The sequence below is a fragment of the Thermobia domestica genome, chromosome 1 (assembly GCF_964235325.1).
Source record: "Thermobia domestica chromosome 1, izTheDome1.hap1.1, whole genome shotgun sequence".
Classification (NCBI taxonomy): Eukaryota; Metazoa; Arthropoda; class Insecta; order Zygentoma; family Lepismatidae; genus Thermobia; species Thermobia domestica.
This window is the reverse complement of record NC_137454.1, coordinates 385,721,355-385,742,823: the sequence shown is the minus strand read 5'-3', so window position 1 is coordinate 385,742,823 and position 21,469 is coordinate 385,721,355. Positions and strand designations below refer to the sequence as shown.

General features: G+C 37.2%; 1 protein-coding gene across 1 annotated transcript; it reads left to right on the top strand.

Moving 5' to 3' along the window:
- Positions 1-2,793: 2,793 nt before the first annotated feature.
- Rab39 (RAS oncogene family member Rab39) lies at positions 2,794-14,623 on the top strand. The gene is made up of 3 exons (XM_081732152.1): positions 2,794-3,054; positions 9,321-9,430; positions 13,213-14,623. Exons 1-3 carry the CDS (start codon positions 2,947-2,949, stop codon positions 13,637-13,639), a joined length of 645 nt encoding a protein of 214 aa, XP_081588278.1. The 5' UTR covers positions 2,794-2,946; the 3' UTR covers positions 13,640-14,623.
- Positions 14,624-21,469: the final 6,846 nt, after the last annotated feature.

Sequence of the window (21,469 nt, the reverse complement as noted above, 5' to 3'; positions counted from 1 at the left end):
TGGAGATTTCCCTCTGAGCTATCCCTGTAATAATGACTGCTGATGAGTCACGAACCCAGTCCCCTTATTGCTAGAATAGTAATTAAAATAAAAGTTGCTAACAGAAAAACATGCGTTTAGGCATTAGAAAGCGGTACATACTATTTACTGTATAATGACCTATTTCTAGTATTTGCAGCCAGTTGTGATTTCAGGCGATTGTCCGGGAGGATCGGGTCTAGGTCAAAACCCCCACAGCCAAAACGCCCACACGATCGGTCATAACTCCCACACAAATGGACAAATCCCCCAAACGCACGAACGGTCAAAACCCCCACAGCCAAAACCCCCACACTCAAGAAATGTCAAAACGCCCACACGATCGGTCATAACCCCCACACAAATGGATAAATCCCCCAAACGCACGAACGGTCAAAACCCCCACAGCCAAAACCCCCGCACTCAAGAAATGTCAAAACGCCCACACGATCGGTCAAAACTCCCACACAAATGGACAAAACTCCCACACATAGCAACGGTCACAATCTCCACATAAATGGACAAAACCCCCACACAAATGGACAAAACCCCCACACAATCGACAAATCCCCCACATTCTGAAAATATCGTGATTGCACGTCTTTGTTGCGGCTCTTTACGACGCCCACTTTAGTGTTTCTGTCATTACAAAACAGTGCAAGAAGAATAGTTGCAACATCGGTTTAAGTGGAATAAAAATGTTATTAAAAAGTACAAGGGCAAGACATACAACCAGGATCATTTCAGAGTGTGGGAGATTTGACCGATTGTGTGGGAGTTTTGTCCATTTGTTTGGGGTTTTTATCCATTTATGTGGGGATTGTGACCGTTGCTATGTGTGGCTGTTTTGTCCATTTGTGTGGGAGTTATGACCGTTGGAGGTTATGACCGATTACCAGTGTGGGGGTTATGACCGTTCGTGTATTTGGGAGATTTGTCCATTTGTGTGGGGGTTATGACCGATCGTGTGGGCGTTTTGACATTTGTTGAATGTGGGGGTTTTGGCTGTGGGGGTTATGACCGTTCGTGTGTTTGGGAGATTTGTCCATTTGTGTGGGGGTTATGACCGTTTGTGTGGGCGTTTTGACATTTCTTGAGTGTGGGTGTTTTGGCTGTGGGGGTTTTGACCGGTTCCCGGAGGATCATCCTTCGGAAATAAGAAATTCCCGGGGTCATTTCACTGATCGGATTTAAGCTAGGTTATTATTTTTACAGTACCGTACTACTTTCACATTTCGTTTATTTTAAGTGCCTCCAGAGGAAATCTTCTGAAATCATCACTGTTTGCAGTAAATGGTGGGGGAAAGCTCTACAGAATATGAATATTGATGGCACCAATAGTAGATGTTTTGTAGAAAATACGATCCACAATTAGATATTCACCGTACTTACACTTACAGCCATAATAAGTATTCATACTGACATCGATGGGTATACAGTGAGAGATGAGAAAAATGTAAACGTGGTAATTAGGTTCGAGCTTATAGAGCATTATCAACCATTAAAAAAATGTTTGTATCAATGATAGATGGTCTGGATGTTACCAGTGTACATCTTTTCATTTAAAGATATTTAAGCTTGTAACAATAATCACAAAGGGCCTGATTCTGTAACGGCATTAGCAAAATTTACGGGTCGCAACACAACGTAAATAATAAAGTAATTATAAATGCTAAATAATCCCCCTCGATAATATCCCCGCCTTGCCGCGGTGAAAGGGCTTGAGTGCTCTAATGACCCCAAGAACTATGCCGGAGATAGGTTTGCTATCAGAGACCTCATATGCCGGACAGGTCTTTAGGGGTAGGAGCTAACGAAAAAATATATTATGGTAGTGGGTAGCAACTCGATCATTACCACACTGAGGCTGAAGATGATTGACATCGGCAAGGCTCAGATGTGGACAATGGAGAAAAACAGGCAGGGACAGGATGTCTTCCATGGCTGTTTCACTGCGAGGTGGAAGAACTTGGGACACCACCACCTTACTCAGTCCCTAGAAAACAACATGGAAAAGAAAATAAGAAAATGCACAGTACTCCCAAGGAAGAGAAAAGTTTTAAAATTTCCTTGTTGCCCACCAACCTATGGTTGAGGTGAGAAACAAGAAGATAAATGCTATGCTGCTTATCAGTAACTAAATCACGAGCTCATCTCCGTGGCTATATGGATAGCATATGAACCATTGGCGTGGGAAACCCGGGTTCGGTTCCCGGCGTTAGCTCATGTACTTCGGACCCCACATTTAACTGTAATTATGTCTATAACTCAATATAGCTTTGCTGCTGGTGAAAGGGATGCTACACTCGAAGCAAAATCAAAGCAAACTAAAACACAAATTCCGCGTTGCGTTGACGCAAACGGCTACGAAAAGAGATCCCGATTAAATATATATACAGGCCTCTTTACTTTCCATCCTTTCTAAAAAAAAAAAAAAAGTGCAGTTTTACTATACGGATCCACGGATTGTAAAATGCACGGAAAAATGTGGGGAAGTTTTTAATTTGTTTATTTAATGTCGAGGACAGAATCCAACGAACCCCTGCGGGGCTTCTATCCCGTTCCTATTCCTACTGCTACTCCTACTATAGATGCGTATAGTAAAACTGCACAAAAAAATTGTGGAGCGTAATACAATGCAAAAATCAATCATACTGGTATCACAATTATCGCAAACTAATACGCATATTTTGCGTTGTGTCGACGTAAATCATTACGCAATTAGGCCATTACGTACCAAATGTTGTGACATCACACCGCTGACAAAACAGTTTAGGTGAGAAGCTTCTGAATTTCTGAACAAGACTTCGATCATATGTTTGTTGCGGGGGATAAGCAACGCAATTTATAGCCTTGTGTGTGTGACAATTTGTGTGATTCATAAAGGGTGCAGCAGAGAATGTTAGATATGTAAACATTGTTCTTAATATGGTAGAACCAATATTTGATTATCAATTCAGACTTATCCTAATTGGAGATAGTACAGTAGGCAAGAGTTCCTTATTGAAATATTTTACGGATGGGAAGTTTGCAGAGGTTTGTTATTTAAATTTACTTTTGTTATGGTTAATTTTCATTGATTCGTATTTCAGCGTGTGTATGAAATTGTGTTAATTGGATAGAGGAGAAGAATTAACGTGTTTAATATTAATTGATAAGTGTTCATTGAATTTTCACTCCGCTCTGGTCATCAAATTAATTTTATTTGCTCTTTGAAACAAAGGTAAGTATCTGTTTTGTCATCGTGAGGTTTTCTGAGTACTCAAAAAAAAAAAAAAAAAAAAAAAAAGTTTTTCACGAAAAAAATTAAGAATGTAAAATTAGAATAATAGACTAAGTTAAGGGTAACTCTTTAGTTTGGGCAAGGCAGTGATATCCCGTCACTGTTAGTATTATTCACAGGTGTCGTTGGTTCCTTTCTGTTGCTAGGGATTATTCATAGACTATGTACGACCTTAAAAAGGTAGTAATAAGGGGACTTTAATTTACTACAATATTGCCCTTGTACTTAATGCAATCAGTTCCTGTCACTGCCTTGCCTAAACTAAAGATTTGCCAAGTTAAGTTTTTAAGCTGAGTACATCTCAGTGATTTTAATATGATGCGTCATTTGTTTCATCATACGAACAAATTTAGAATTCTGACCTTGAAGTTTTGATTGTATGTAAATTGTGCGCAGAATTTAATCAATCTTTTAACGTGACATTCTTTTATAATGTTATTTTACATAAAGTTCATGTGAGCTGAGGTATTGATTGTGAATGTACATGCCAAAATTTGAAGAACTAGATAAAATCTTTAGTTCATATATAGGTATCTAGAAGGTACAGGTGTCGTACATCTTTGTTAAAGTAGTAAGATAGAAATAACATAAATAATACCAGCGATGGAATATGGTCTTCCTCAAAAAAGCACTTCAGGGAATACATAGGCCACCCCAGCACTGTGGTACTGACATGTCATTCCTCTTGAGCAAGTGCACCTACCGAAAATAGAAGATCGTCAGTAGCAAAAGATTTATCGAAAGAAAAAAACAAAAGAAGAAGAAGGAAGAAACACATGAAGAGTTATTTTATGCAAACGACAGTATTCTATAGTCGTAACTTTTATGCGATCCTATTATTCATCTGCTCTTGTTAGGTCTAAGGTGATTAAATTAGGCTAAACTTCCAGAGATGGTGATCCCAGATAAGACCCAAATGAATCTGTTTACAACGCTGTATTACAACTCACCTGCTCTTACTTTCATATACCTTACCTACAATTACCCCTGTTTCATTTCTGGCCTTCACTATTAATCACAAATATTATTTTCATGCTCCTTTTGCTGTCTCCTTCATCCATGTTCATCAGTATAGTATTGCTGCCAAAATTAGTACCTTGGAATTGTTAAGTGTTGCAAAGTACACACTACTCATTAATGACTAAAATAATAGAGCCGATTAAATATCGTGTCTTCCCAACTGTGCAATCGCAGTGCAACGCAAAATTTTCCACTTGTTTACCAAATTTACTTTATGAAAAATTAAATATATCGATGTAGTCACTTCAAAAATTATATTTAGTGTCGTTTGGCGCAAATTGATCGCAAAGATTGCGTTACGATCACGCAAATCAATATTTAATCGGTTTCTATGACTTTTCATCTGCGATGGAGGATATAGCTTCGAAACTACACTAAAAATCCGTGAATAATGTCTTTCCTGTCTGGGGCGTTTGAAGATCCAATCCCCTATCAAAGACCAAGTTACAAAACGCATACGAAAGTATTACTTTCCTGAGTGACAACCATTCAATGGAAGTGTGCCTCTGCAATCTCCGGGCAGATTCACTTCGAGAGGTCTTATGCAAAAACACCAACCAGCCTGTGCTAGGTGGCCACTAAAAAGCACGAATGCCATCTAAGCGAGTCAGGGCAGGAGCGCGACAGGGAGGCTCGCGCTAGGTGCGTCCGTAGGGAAGTAGCGCGTCAACGGTGGTGGGTATATGCATTAATGAGCCGTGTGGAAAATCCTGCTTTCACGATATAAAGATTAGCGATAGGCCACTTCTTATTCCGATTATTTTTATTGCTTGCACATTTGTTTTCCCAAGTGACAACACATCACTAACGTAAATTGCACAAATATGTGGATTTCGTAATTTTCGGACACTTCTATAGTTTCTTGTCTTGAATTGGCACACTGACTTCAGATAATTCATTTCATTTCACTTTGTATGCTGTAATTAAAGGCTTCATTACAGGTGAATCAATCTTTAATTAATTAACTTTCATTATTGTATTTTGATGTAAATACGCATATCACACGTAAGAACACATTTGCCCCAATTCACTACACTATTCTCACATGCAACTCCGCTCTTATTAGATTTCGCATATATATATATATATATATATATATATATATATATATATACTTAATTAATAAACACTGGGTTTGAAACACTCAGATCATGCTCTACTGTCTCCTCATCTCATATCACATCAATCCGCGAACAAATGTAATCCACGATTTAAATTAAGTTTTCTTCCTTATTGATCACTCTATAGCGATGACTTTCTAACGTTTGCTACTCTTGTTATCGCATTTCGTTTGATTCTGTTCATTTCTCCGTAAATTTTGTATTTCGGGGCTGCCATCTGCGGCAGTTAGCCCAAATTCTGAATTCACCGATGAAGTAGAGTGATATATGAGGTAATTTTCGAGAACAAGATTTCTTTGCTGCAAGGTTAACGTAAGCTCCAACGTAAGTGCTGCGGCTGGGGTGCCGAAAAATGAATGCATGGAAATTAGAGTTGTATACCGGTATGTGTACATGAAATCAGTGTTATATCCTGATTACGTATTGCTACATGACATGTTATTCTCGTGCATGCGCAGTTTGCTTAGAGCAATAAGAGAACATGCTGTTTTATTTTAGGTTCACATACTTAAATTCCTTCCACATTCCATAGAAAGTGTTTCTTAACAGGAATTACATTACTGGTTGCAGATTCACTTTAGGAGGGCTTACTTATATTGGTATAAATACGCATTCGGAGGTATGTCATTAAAACGACTGCGAAAAACACGAACCAACATGTCCTAGATGACTACTGAAAGGCACAAATGCTATCGTGAGTCAAAGCAGGAGCTCAGCAGAGGGAACGTCCACAAGGAGCAAGCGCGTCAATGATTGAGGGTGTACGCATAAACGAAGATAGTGGAAACATTCTCATAGGTTAATTTTGGTAAAAGATTTCAGATTCAGACCTCCGTACCTATTGTTCGTTGGAAGTTGAAATTTTGTACAAATATTCTCATTAGTAGGTTCCTTAAATAATCGGCTGGGTAAGAGAGTTTTTCATCTATCTGTAAAACTTTTGGGCGTAGGAGCTTTGAAATTTTCAGGATTATTTCTCAATAAACTGCAGGCTTTGAATGAGGTACAGGTTTCCAAATTCAACCTCTAAAGAGGATAAAAGAGGCGATTTGAACCTTTTTCACGCCGTTCGTCAAATGTCCAAAACTTGTGGGCGAGGATCCGAAGGTCGTGAAATTTTCGGCAGATATTCTTAGTAAACCCGTAGCTGTGGATGAGATCGGGTTTTGCGAAATTCGACTTCATACATGGATGAATGTGGGGCTTGAACCTCTTTTCGCTGTTCACCAGATCTTCGAAATCGTTGTTAGTAGAAACTTTACAATCTCTACAAATGTTTTCCTTGGATTGCAAAATTTGGTTCAAAGGGAGGAAGGGCTTGAACACCTTTTTCGTTTGTTTGTGATTGTTCGTAAGGTATTCTAAAAGTTTGGGCAAAGGAACATAAATTGTAGAAATGTTATCCATGAATCCTTGGAAGGCTTTTGCGAATGTCGAATCTTAATGGGAAAAGAGTGATTGAACTTTTTGTCGCCTTACATCAGTTCTTCGAAAACTTCAGTCGTATGAAGTTGAAAACAAATATTTACTCATTATAGACTAAGAATAAGCAAGGGTTTTGCGAAATTCATTCCTAAGATTGTGCAGGAGGAGGGGGGGGGGAGGCTAAAAGTTTTCTCGCCTCATCCGATTGCTGAAAATATTCAGCCTGGGAAAGTAATATTTTGTATAAGTGTTTGCCTTATACCCTAGACCAGCGTTTCTCAACCTGGGGATCGAGACCCCTAGGGGGTTGCGAGATGGTTTCAAGGGGTCTCGGAGATAAGTGGAAGAGAGAAATACAATTAGAATCTAATACCGGAAAATATTTTTAAATATTATTTTGAATTTTGTTCTAATAGGCATATTTTATCTTTTATACATACTGTTGGGTCTGCTACACATTTTCAACAGGTGAAGAGTTGTTTAAAAATCAATTTAAATGAAAGAGGTACAATATGAAACTAATGAGAATTGCAGATTTGAAATGCCATGAAAATACAAAAGCAACGAAGCCTCCTTGTTGAAATACAATTAAAATTGAAATCTAATGAAATACTGCCTGAGCATGTCTATATTGTGGCAGTGTCCGATTCGATCTTTGTAACGCACGTTATCAAGTCATTCAAAATGCTCAATATATATATATATATATATATATATATATATATATATATATATATATATATATATATATATATATATAACACTGTCCAAATTTTTAAAATCAAAATTAGAAGTCACTTTTTTTTTTTTTTTTTATCGTATGACCCACATTTTTTTGAGTTATGAAGTTTTAAAATTTTCAAACGGCCTCGATTTTGAAAAACTATTTTGACGGATCGGATTTGATATTTGTAATATGAATAAATGGACCAAATTTGGTTTTAATCAATTCGCTTTTATATACTGTATCCAGTATATACAAAGAAATGGATTCTACTATTATGGAAATGGCTGCATATCGTGTGTTCTCCACAATAACTATATTAAAAATCCCACACAAGCTTATTGCAAACTAGAAATTATAAGGGAGTCCCCGGCAAGAGGATGTGATAAAATGGGGCTTGTGATAGGAATGATATTGAGAACTATTGCCTAAACTAAAGACTAAGACAGACAGAGTTTTGGATTCAAATAATTTTTCATTATTATTGCGTCCTTTTGAAACGCTGGGCGTATAGTGACAATTGTATAAATATTTGCAGGGAAGAATAAAAGTCTCAAGGTGTGACAGTTATCATTTTTGCTCTGGTAAAGGCGATAGGCCAATAAGGTGATTAATATACCACTCAAAAGTTTTCGAACATCCTAGATTTTTGTGAGCATCTACACTGAAGCTATTATATTGACACGAGAACTTCGCTGCCATATGTAGAAAATACTCCGCCTCAAGCATAAAATTTGACGACAGTTGAATCAAGATTTGAGAAGCACTGGAGGTGATATGTCCAATCATGTTTCTTGAAATTGGAACCCAAAAAAGACAATTTGATGTAGATATTGCATGTTATAAACAAAAGTGTAAAAGGTGAGGCAAGGTATTAGTTTTATTTGAAAGATATAGACATGCGGGATCAATGCAGTGGCAGAAATTTGAAAGGAAAACAGATGTCCAGATTTTGTAGTTCATTATAGCTTGTTGATATGTGGACGTTTAAAAGCCAAAAATACCATACTTCAAGAAGGGTTTCCGGCGGCCAATATACAAGTTTTTGTGCTCAATTGTCGCTCAGTGGGGAGTGTAGACGTAGTGCTCGTTGTTGCTGTTTTAACAAGCAGCAATGGAATACACAAAAACATCGTAAACACTTTTTCAGTATATGGTATTTTCTTCCTTTTTAGACGTTAGCATATGAATAAGCTATAAAAAAGCTACAAAATTTTAACAACTGCACTTTTTTTCTTTCTTTCTTCCAAATTTCTGTCTTTGCATTGACTCCGCATGTCTATAGCTTTGAAACAAAACATATCACCTTCCACAGTTTTGTTTGTAATATGCAATATCTACATCAAATTGTCTTTTTTCTTTTCTTTTTTTCTTTTTTTTTTTTTTTTTGTTTTGTTTCAATTTTATACTTTAGGTAGGAGTATTTCCGACACACGGGGCAGAGTTCTCGTGCCAAAATAATGGTAAGAAGTAGATGCTCATAGAAGTCTGGGATGTTCGAAAACTTTTGAGCGGTACTGTATAAGCGACGTACAGTGACATAGAACATTGAATAGGCGAGATTAAAATGTTTAATTGCCTCTTGATTGCGTATCGTAAAGTATAAAATTACATCATGAGTTCTCTTTCTAATACGTGGGAGAGTTGGAAACGTATGACGTAAATATAGAGATAAGATTATTTGGTATTGTTACCAAATAAGCTGACTTCTAAACTGTTTTCTTTACAGATTTCAGATCCCACCGTTGGAGTTGATTTTTTCGCTCGATTAATTGAAGTGAAAGATGGAACCAGGATCAAATTGCAGCTGTGGGACACCGCAGGGCAGGAACGATTTCGGTAAGAGAATGAAGGAACAATCGTGGCACTGTTTATTCTTAGTATTTATCTGAAGAACTCCATGTAATACTTTGCTACCCGACCCTAAACAAATAAATTCCCTTCTCTTAAGTAAAGATAAGGATACTGGTAGCACATGAGGCATCTTCGTTTTACCAGATTATTAATAACCCACATATGAATACACAGCCAATAGGTAACCTATGTTAATTTGTACATCTTATATATTCATACTTCTAGTACCGCTATATGCAATATGCAATTTTAGGTTTCTCCATGTTATTTTTGTTTCCTCTATTGTATATTATTTTTCAATTTTTGTTTTTGAAGTGCTTAACCATTTTTTTTACTTAAGTAATGTATTATTTTTTTATATGTGGTTCAATACTCTTCCTTTGTAATTGTTAATATTTTCTATATATTGTTTTTTTTTTTTTTTTTTTTTTTAAATATATCTAATGTATGCACGTGGTTAAGTGCTCGGAGAAGGCTGCAGAGCCTTAACTTCGCCACGTAAAAGAAGTCATAAATAAATAAATGAAATAAAGCTTATTCTATGAGGAATAACTTCCTTTACGTACTATCTTGAGGAAGATAGGCTATAAATCTAATTTCTTAGAACTCTGAGATTGCTTGTGTATGTAAATTATTTTGCAGCCATTTATGTAACTGTGTAAAGGAATTATTCGAAATTCGCTTGATCTGGTGCAGTAGGACCCCTATGAAACTTTAGGGCACATTAATATGCATAGATTGATGAAAAATTTATTAATAATAATATTGGAAAAAGAACTTTAATCAGGTTTTCTAGGTCGTAAATTTTTGAGATTTAGAAAAAATTACCATGAAAATATGATTTTCCACTTCTTTGTTCGAACAATAGATGCATCTCCCCCAAAAATGATAAAACGGTCAGTGCTTATAAATCAAAAATGGTTGGAGGTAAAAGGGCGACAAAAGAAGTTAGATGGAAAAATGTCAAAAGGCGCATGGAATGGAGACAGGATGTTGTATCATAGAGTTACGGGGGACACCAGAAAATTTTAATTGATAAATTATGTAATTGGATACATCATTGAAAGGATCATGGAAAAACCAGCAGCTTTTGCAGAATAAAATTTTTATGAGTGTGCCATTGTTTACAAAATGCCCATAGAAGTGCTTGACCGATTCCTAGTACTCAAGACTTTCATTGTATAGACCAGCAAAAAGCAAACTCAGTTGAACCCAAGAATGAACTCACCGTTCCTAATCCGTTAGAACTCGTTCTGGAGGATATCTGAAATTATGTCATTGTTGTGTATGATAAACAGTGATGGTTTCGGTCAGTTTTGGATGTGAATATTCGTACAGTGCCAGATTAAGTTTAGTTTTGTGTATCTATGGACACCATCACAGTGATTTACATATTCACAGAAGCCAGATATATTAGATTTGAACAAACCCGCGGGCATTATAAAAGTTGACTTACAAATAATAACGGGTAGATTGTATACTTTTTAGAGCCAACAGAAATCCTTGATGGCATCTCTTTCCTACGGTTTGTAATCTGCTCATTAACCAAGCTATTCATTTGCACTGATGATGTTACATTTCGTATAAATGTGAAGACGGAACATTGCAGTATTAAGTATCAGCTAATATATTTCGAACCATTGGAAAGCAGTACTACTGCATAAATAACCCATTGCAGTTCATATGTACAATACATACATACAGATGGTGATCAGAAAAATGGAAACACCTGTAGTTTGCAACACGTCAGATGTATGGGTTGGCAGTGGTGTCGTGGTGCCAGCAGCGCCGGACCGCTGGTGGTGGTGTGTTAAGTCGGTCTCCATACTACGTCAGGCGCAGTGGAACAGCAGTGTCCAGTGGCTGCAGCAGACGGAGGTAGTGTAAAATGGGAGACCTCTCAGATTTTCAAAGAGGGTAAATTGTTGGTGCGCGGTTATGTGGAGTGAGTGTGACGGCAGTGGCTACTGTGTTAGGTGTGTCGCCTGGGACAGTGTCGAAGGTGATGACGGCCTACACAACACACGGGAAAACCACATCGGGGAAGCGGAACAGTGGGCGGAAGAAAATCATGAGTGACAGGTCACGCCGGGTATTAAAGCGCATTGTCACGCAGAACCGTCGTGCCACCGCGGAGCAAGTGACGGAGGAACTCAATCAGCACCTCCCCCACTCTGTTTCGACAATCACAGTCCGCCGCAAATTACATGACATGAATTTACGGGGTCGTGTTGCACGGGCCAAACCGCTCATCAGGGACCATAACGCTTTCGCACGCCTCAAATGGTGCCGCAACCATGCGACTTGGACCGTTGAGGACTGGAAACGTATGATATGGTCGGATGAGTCATCCTTCACCCTATTCCCAACCACGGACCGTGTTTATGTGTGGAGAACGCCCAAAGAAGCTTATGATCTGCAGTGTCTCCGCCCAACTGTGAAACATGGCAGCGGCTCGCTGATGCTGTGGGCCGCCATATCATGGTTTTCATTGGATCATGTGGTCACACTTAGCGGACGAATCACTGCCAACGATTATGTCGCAATTTTAGGAGACCACTTGCATCCTATGGTCCGGATGTTGTTCCCGGACAATGACGCCATCTTCCAGGATGATAATGCACCCATTCACACAGCTGGCGTTGTTGCAGCGTGGTTTGAGGAACATCGGGATGAAGTTCATCACTTCCCATGGCCCGCCCAATCCCCAGATCTCAACATAATTGAACATCTGTGGTCCGTCTTGGAAACACGACTCCGGCGACGATTTCCACCTCCATCCTCTCTCACAGAACTGGCCGATGCCCTGCACGAGGAATGGTGTAAAATTCCACTTGCTACCATTCACGACCTCTATGCCTTCATCCCATGTCGCATCAAGGCTGTTCTGAAGGCGAAAGGTGGCCCGACACCATATTAATCTGGTAAGTTGCAATTTCGTTCAGGTTTTTCCATTTTTCTGATCACCATCTGTATGTATATGTCTCTGTTTTACCTGCAGCAGTATACAGCATGCCATTCCAATTCATCCTACCTTACCACTGCAGTGCCAGCTTAATATTTGGTACGTGGGTAGAAGTATGTTGGGGCAATAAAATATTTCTTTTTCGTAAGTTTCTGTGATGGCATGTTTTGAGGTATTCAGAATCATATAGTGGATGGACGAAGATCGTGTAGGGTATCGTTGAAAAGCTTTGTTCATTAGCTTTTCAATGGTGTTTGAATTTGTGCTGTACTCCAATTAGGAAAAAAGTTACTATCATACGTAATTATGTGCGCATGCCATTTTTTCACGACAATTTTGATTTTTCTTATGTCTGTATCTTGAACAATTTTCAAAATAGAGCTCTGACAATTGGCAGGATTAGCTACCTTGTCATATGTGTCCTTCATACCAAATTTTATGAAAATCTTAAATAGTGTTATTATTATTATTATTATTATTATTATTATTATTATTATTATTATTATTATTATTTATTAATTGATTGTTCTAACATGTAATATCTCATATGCGGGCTGGTTTGCTTCAAAGAATACAAATTTGCCTTTCATTTTATGAATTCAGTATGAAGGACGCGCAAAATATTATTCACGGTGTGTGTTTTCTTCACAGCCGATTAGGACGTAGCCATTGCATTTATTTCACTAATCCAGCGTCTAGATATTTATGTATTAACTGCCATTCTGTGCCTGCTAATACGTAAGGCAAATGAAAAGTAATTTACATAACTATCTAATGTAATTTTTTTTTTTTTTTTTTGCAGCTCTATTACAAAATCCTACTACCGCAATTCGGTGGGAGCTCTGTTGGTCTATGATATTTGCAACAAAAAGAGCTTTGAACATATCCCCGCATGGATGATGGAAGCCCGCAGGCACATTGAACCCCATAAGCCAGTGTTTATCCTCGTAGGTTGCAAAGTGGATTTGGAATCGGAACGAGAGGTCGCCACGGATGAGGCGAAGGCGTTCGCAGACTACAGTGGAATTCATTTTGTGGAAACGTCGGCCAAGACAGGCTGCAATGTGGAGGAAGCGTTTAAGCTGATCACGCAAGAGGTCTACAACAGGATTCAAAGTGGGGAATACAAAGTGGAGGACGGGTGGGATGGAATTAAGACAGGGTTCTCACGACCTGGCATCGATTTCAATTTAGTCGAGGCAGAACCTGCGAAATCTACTTGTTGTTAAAGATTATCATTATGAATGATAATAATAATTACTAATAGTAGAGAAAGAAAGATTTACATCGTGTGTTGTGTATATGTTATTAAAAAAGATAACGAAATTAATAACCACATTTGCTCAGGTACAGTCTAAAACCCAGATGGTCTGTGATAGCTGAGGAGGTGTTGCGTTTGAAATGATATAGTGTGTGTTCCTATCACACTCGAAAGAGTTTTTGAGTTATTTTGTGTAAAGAAAAAACATGTAAGTTAAATGCTCATTGGAGGTTAATGGCTTTTTCTTTTTTGCTACTTTTAATTTTATGTGGCTGTTAATTAATATACATATATATATATATATATAAAGAAGGAAATCTTCCGGAATTCATAATGCTTAGCAAGGGTGAATTCGTAATTTTTCTTTTTTGATTTGTTGGAAGATGGAGAATGAATTTATAAAATTATGCAAAAATAGACTTTTATTAGCTTATGCAAAATAGAATGTAACGGTATTCTTAATATCGACCTGTTTGTGGCTTAGACTTTAGAATGAATTGTTGGAATATAACGACGACTATTTTTGAAGTCTGTGTGGAGTTTACGAGAAGTAAACTTACATATCTATTGATACTTATTCAATTAATGTAAAAAAATAACAATTGTTACCGATCAAATATGTAGATAGAGTACAAGAACTGACCAAAGATTGAGTGTTGTAGGTCTCTGTCTGTCTCTCTCTCGTGACAAGACATTAATAGCTGTGCCTATTGTATACTAGTATCTGTTACATATAGTCAACCACCTTGGTATAACAATTGCTTTTTATTTGTATTTTTATAGGCTGAGTATGTACATATATATATTGTCAGTGTGGTAAGCTTGTCTTCGAGATTTTTCGAAAAACTATTTTTTTTTTTCCCTCCAAAGACACCGAAAAATATTTAGGGAATTGTAACTGTTTTGTTAATATTGTGGTATATTCTACAATACAATCTAAATCGATTGGAAATGTGTGTTTTTTTAAATAATTTAATATAAGCCTTTGTTGTGTTTTGTAGTGTAAGCAGGACCGTGCCGTGGAAGATCAGCGGGAAAACAATTTTTCCTTTTTTCTCCCGAATGTTTCGCCCCTCTTACTTCCCCCCCCCCCCGGCACGGCCCTGAGTGTAAGTATTCCACAAAATGTGCAACAGCTGTATTATTCTTTCTTTAACAATTCTTTCATCCATAAGATATACCTGCTAGATACGGAGTTTGGATTTAATTCTAAACTATAGCTATACTGAACAAAAACACCCAGATTGGAAATTCATCCTAAATGTTTCAGGAAAGAGTTCTTGTCTTCTTTAGTATGGCATCTTTCAGAAAATTGAAGTTCAGGCAATCTTTTCCCACACACTTAAGATAATTATCAGTCCTAATTTTTTAAGGGCTCATATTTAAAATTCGTTGGTCCGTAGATACCAAGATTTTCAAGTCACAGTTTTAAAATTTATATATATAAATATAAATTTATATATTATATTTGCTCTCATTTTTTAAATTCAATTTTAACTATTTACAATTCATGTTACGATAGTATTTGAAAGTTAAAGAACATATTGATGTCGATTCATGGTCGGAAACAAGAAATATTAAATCAGAAATAATTATGTAATTATAACAACGTCAAAAGAAAAAGAAAAAGAAAAACTATTGTCCTTCAGAGTATAAACACCTCATCCAGTTCCTTGCCAGGTGGTAAAGTGCCAAGGACCGACGAGACGTTACCACGTTGGATAGAAACGGATATGCGCTGTATAAGATAAGATGTGGAGCGAACTTCGCCGGAAACACAAGAAATGCGTCTTCCTACCTCCCTAATGAATTCAAGACTTATTGCACCCCAAGCACCACTTGTTTCAATAGCGATTGGAGTGAAAACAAACTTTTCGACAATTTTCGAGAGAGAAAAAAAAAATATTTATATATATTTGAAGGGAGAGGGGGAGTAATATTTTTTTAGACCGATTTATTTAAATCACTAGAACTGAACGTACTCACTGGTCAGTCACTTCAGGAGGGTAGGCTTCGAATAACGCGTTGCACGGGTATCGATGTTAAATACTGTGTACCGGGAGGTAGAGTGGGATTTTTGTCTAATGAAATTGAAAATAACTACGAAATACTAAGTTATGATCATTGGAGAACAGCTTGACAATAATAATTTCAGGGTTCCCACCGACCTGGAAAAGTCGAGGAATTCAGTGTAGTCGTAGAAATTCCTGGGAAAAGCGGAATTTTAAGTACGAATTTTTATTTGTCAGGAAACATTCTTCTTTTTTTATCCGGTTATTGGTAGGGGCTATTTTATAAAGTAATTTGTTTGTTTTGCAAAATTTCTACCTTTACCACGCTATATATGTGGACATGCATAGTAGATGAAGAACCTCTTGGTTGTGAAAAATATAGTTGCTTTTTACATTATACAGAGTGGTCCAAAAGTAGCTATAAAGTAACACCTAAATTTTAATTTTAATAATTTTCAGTCACGTAAGTGTTTGATATGTTTTCCATCAACATTGCAACATTCTTCACACCTACCCACAAGGCTATGGTACATATTACGACACAAACTTGTTGTAACGACGTTTTTGATATGGAAAACTCCAGGGATATTCGTCACTTTGACTTTTTTTGGGCTGCTGATAAATGTCAGTGCAACTGTCCTTTCATTATCCCCTATCATTACAGTATTAGGGTGTTGAGTTTTTAGTGCATTAACCACTGAACATTTGTCATTCAATTTGTGCTTGATGCGATAAATTGTTGAACTTGTTGTTAAATTTGTTTCTCCATAATGTACAAACAATGCTTAGCATTTTCACTTTTCCAATGGGTTTTAAGAATCCACTTTCTTTGTCCTTCATTCTACTTACCAGCGATCATTTTAGGAATCAAGATATCCTAAAAGAAAAAGAGAAAAGTTCAAAACAAGTTATGGCAGTATTACAACTGTATACTTACTTTTGGGCCACCCTATATATAGGCATGGAAATTTGTAAATTGTGATCTGGAAAATCTGGAAAAGTCAGGGAATTCGAGCTCTCCAAATAAGTGGAAACCCTGAAACTTGTTTACTTCATTAGTTCCGTCAGTATCTTCCGGTTCTTCGTGGAAAATATTTAACCTGTTTGCTTCAGGTATATTATCACATTTCTGCCTAGGAACAAGCAGGTTGGTATCTTGTAATGGTGTGGCCATTATGTGCCCTTACCTGTTCCTGACATGTTTCTCTGATAGTAGGACTAGTTGTCAAAAAGCGGGGATGGCTGCAATAGCTGTTAACCCTTAATAAGGGTGTAATCGTGGAACGTCCCGCAGTAGTGTGTTCAGCAGGTGAAATGAAATCTTTTAGTTGTACGTCTCACGGTTGTGTCTTGTGGGTTAAAGGAGACGGTGGTATTGATAATAAATGAAATGACGAGATGAAGAAAGTGAGGAAAAAACGGGAGAATCCCGAGAAACCCCGTACATAGTGTTTGTCGACCATAAAGCGCACTTAGCACAAGTTGAGATTGAACCAGGATCCTACGCAGTGGAGATGAACGCTCTACCACTGAGCCACTGCGATCTCTCCTGCATGCAATAGCTGCTAAGTTAAATAGGTAGAAATCACCTGTGGCATTCATGCTGTGTAAGTGGAAAGTGGTGGAACTTCATAGGAACGCTGAATGACTGAAAATTCTTACCAATATAGGTCTCATATTCTAAAATATGAACTTGAAAACCAGACACAGTGTATAGTCACCATCAGACAACTTTCAGGCAGCAACAGATGCCACTACCTTGAATATTAAGAATGATCAATAAACGTAGGAGGTTTAAGTAGTGTTTAGATCATTGTAACTGAACAGTGGGTCACTGGAAATCGAGGTTCGCGTCGTTTTGGTCTGATGAACGTGAATGCATGTGACGGCTACCTCAGGATCATTTTCCACTGCTGTGCATAGTATCCATTAAGAAATTTGTGGAGATGTTCCATGTATTGTTATGTGGGACCATTGGTTGTTCGTGGAAGTATGGATCCACAGTTACACTGGAAAATATTACTGCTCGCAACATCATGGAGTTCCTACGGAATGGACTTTATACATTCAGGATGACAGTGCCAAGTACAGTATTGCTGCATTTACTGTCCGCTGATACGAAGAGAACATCATTCACTAGTTAAATTAGTTTGCACAGAGCCTCGATTATCAATCTCATATAACAACTTGGAGTGAGGTCTAAAGAGAGATGGCCAGCTGCCAGATTTTGCAAGAGGGATGGCGGAACATTTCAGAGGGTAGTTACTGTTCCGGTAGCAAGAGGCTTTAGAAGAGCAAATACCGCGAATAGTTCTCGCCCAATTTGTAATAAGGAAAGTGGCGATATTCTGCGAAATGATAAAAGTGAGGTTATTGTACATCATAGTGTTCGTTTGCATAGGTGTACCTTTGAACTTAAAAGAGTAACGTTATTCATTCAAAATTTACTTGAATGTTTTCCATTTCTAATTATGAAGAGTATTAGAGAATCATTATTTTTGTTTTGGTAGAGTGTTATGGATAGTCATGATATGTTGTCTTGAGACGCTGAATCGTTTGCAAAAAATTGCTTCTGGCTATCTGTTGCTGTTTTCGTTCTATGGCGATAAACTTTGAAACCGGAAATGGTTATTCTAACTATTTCCGTTTGAATCGAGTATTAACATATCAGATGGAACCTACTTTAGGAATACTGAATCCATTGCAAAGAAACGCATGTTGATAGCATTTACCGTTTGTGATCTGCGGAAATTCTGTGGTCTATTGAACCAGAAGCAACAGTAAATTTGAACCACTTCCAGTGTTGGTAGACCGTTATGGATAGTCACGATATGTTGTGAGACGCTGAATGGTTGCAAAAACTGCTTCTCGCTACCTGTTACCATTTTTGTTCTATGGCAATAAACTTTGAAACTGCAAGTAATAGTAAATTTGAATCACTTCCGGTTTTGGTAGAGAGTTATGGATAATTATATGCTGCCTTGAGACGCTGAATCATATATTTTTTTTTTTAAATGCATCTCGATACCTGTCGACAGATGGACGAACAGTGTCTTTTTCTGTAAGACTTCCCCACACTTACGCATAGCCTAGTTTGGAAGTCTAGAAGTACAAATACCAAATTTCATGTATCTGAGATATTGCCATGTTATAATAATTGGGTTATGGGCCCTTTATTCCCTTAGCCTGACTCTGATCCCCTTTTCTCCTTTTTACTACTACTTTTGTCAGTCATCGTGAATTGAGTGTGCTATTTGTTGTGTGAAAATTTTGACAAGGCTATGCTTTCTGTGGATCCAAATGACAGCCAGAACTATGTTTTATCAACGGTTACAATTATGTAGCAGCTTCCATTAACAACTTGGAATAACGCTTAGAAACGGTGGAGTATCTTACTAACTTTGCCGAAGGAAAGCTTGAGGTTAACTCTTCAAAAGAATGCGAATGTTGTTGAATTTGCAGAGTTCTCGGATTGAATATTAAATTTGCTCCATTGATCTCTGTGATTATGGAAAGAAACTTTTAACATCTATTAATACAAAGGTATATATATTTTAGAACTTAAAGATGCTTAATCTTAAGTAACAGCTTTATGTTCTTTCGTTCCTAATACAGATGTGTTTCTATCCAATATTATAGAGAAACATAGTTTATATTCAATTCAATTACAGTAGATTTAAGTTTATTCCAAGGGCAATTCTCAAAATAGTTGAGGAAAACAGCACATCGTTTACCCTTTTTTGTCTTATTGTAGAACTCTTTCTCTTCTTTTTTTCCCTATGAAAATTGCTTCGGAAAGTCCTAATCTTGGTGATTATTTTTCTACACTAGATCCTTTCCTGGAATGAGAATCATAAACCAAAAGGAAAAAAAAATATATTTTTCAAGTCTCAGGGAGAAGGAAGGACTAAAAGAAGAGAAAATATTGAAAATCGAACTTTCCCGGTAAACGAAAAACGAATATTCCTTCGACAAATAAAAATCGAATAATTTTTCGAACAAATACGTTTAACGCAAGCGAGAAAAATGAGTCTTTCATTGATTATTGCAAAACTAGATTTTGAGCATATAATGGAACAAATAGTCGTCAACAAGGCAATTGTCATTATTGTGAAATTCCACTTGTTCCCAGTTGGAGATGCATTTTGATGGACAATCTTCACAACGAAATGGAAGTTGAATTCAGCACTATTCATTCATTGAATGACTGTCAACAATAAATATTGCACTGTGAACTAAGCAGTTCAAGGTCTGTAATTGTGTTGATTTTAATTTTAAATTAGGAAATATCAGTAAAATGCAATCGAAGAATTCTCACTTGACTAAAGTCAAAGCTTTCAAATTTGGTGGTCAAAAATTCAGAAACCAAATCACCGTAACATCTCATATGAGTACTAAGATACCATTGGATAATCTCCATTTTTCGTGTTTTAATGAAATTTGTTGGGTTCACCGAATCCAAATCTAATTTTGATTAACAATAGCGTGGGAACCAAAATACTCAAAACATATTTCATACTAAGCTTGTATGCATGCTGAACTTGACAAGGTCTACCAAATCATACCAAGTTCGGTCAAGATGAAATGAGTTACATCAATCGCATTTTAGTCAAAACTAAACTTAGATAACCAATTACTCAGAGCCCAAGAGCCTCAACACCATAATATCAGGCTTTTCACTGCTCCTATTTTTCCTATATTTATTTGCGTTTCTTCCTATAGACTCCTATATTTCCTACTTTTTAACGAGACCTCGTATATTTTTGTGGCATTGCTACTTCCACTTGTGAAAATAAGGTGTGTGTGGTTGGAAGGGCTTTTGTCTCCACAGTAGGCTGGTTAAATGGAGACATTTCTGTGTTTCGTCCTTTCCTGCTTATTGTCTCAAGATAATTACACCAAACAATATACAGTTAGCATTGTATTCAAACAATATACCGAAGAAAATGAAACTGTAACTGATACTTTTATTATTGTATATATTTCCTTAGATGCACTAAGTTCTGTGTGAAATTGCGTATATAGATACTTAAGAAACCAACTCTTTGTATCATGTGTTTTGTGATTTATTTATGAATTTTGTGTTGATTTTGACAACTTCCCCATTTGTAACACCTTTGTAGATAAAAAAGAATTACACGGTTTGTCGTGCAAAAGCAGCGTAGGGAGACACCCACGTCATTCATGTGTAAATGATATAATATTAAAAGCATTAATACCAGCAGGGCTCCCAGCAATGAGGGAACCGATTGGATACAGCCGATCTGACGGAAAAAGACCCGATGGTATGACGTTAGTACCTTGGAAGAAAGGAAAGGCATTGATTTGGGACTTCACATGTTCAGACATCTATGCCCCCTCCAACCTACAATATGCCTCAGTTCAAGCTGGACTCGTAGCTGCTCGAAGAGCGAAAGAAAAAAAAGGGATAAATATAGCAATCTACTCGATAACTATTGCTTTGTCGTAATAGCAACTGAGTCTAGCGGTTCTTGGGAAGAAGGAGGCCTCAAATTTATAAAAGAAATCTATCAATTAAATCAGGAGATAATCGAACAAAAAGTTTCTTGATTCAACGCACAAGCATAGCCATTCAACGTGGGAACGTGTCGGCTATAATGGGAACGTTACCCACTAGTAAAGAGCTAGAAGAAGTCTTTCTTCTGTAATTGCGAAGAAGGGAGGTTAGGAGTAAAAACAGACATCATTGGTGCATCAATTTATGTAGTAACCGAGCAAGGAGTATGGAGAGACAGCTCACAGTCCATAAGTTTATATGAAAAATT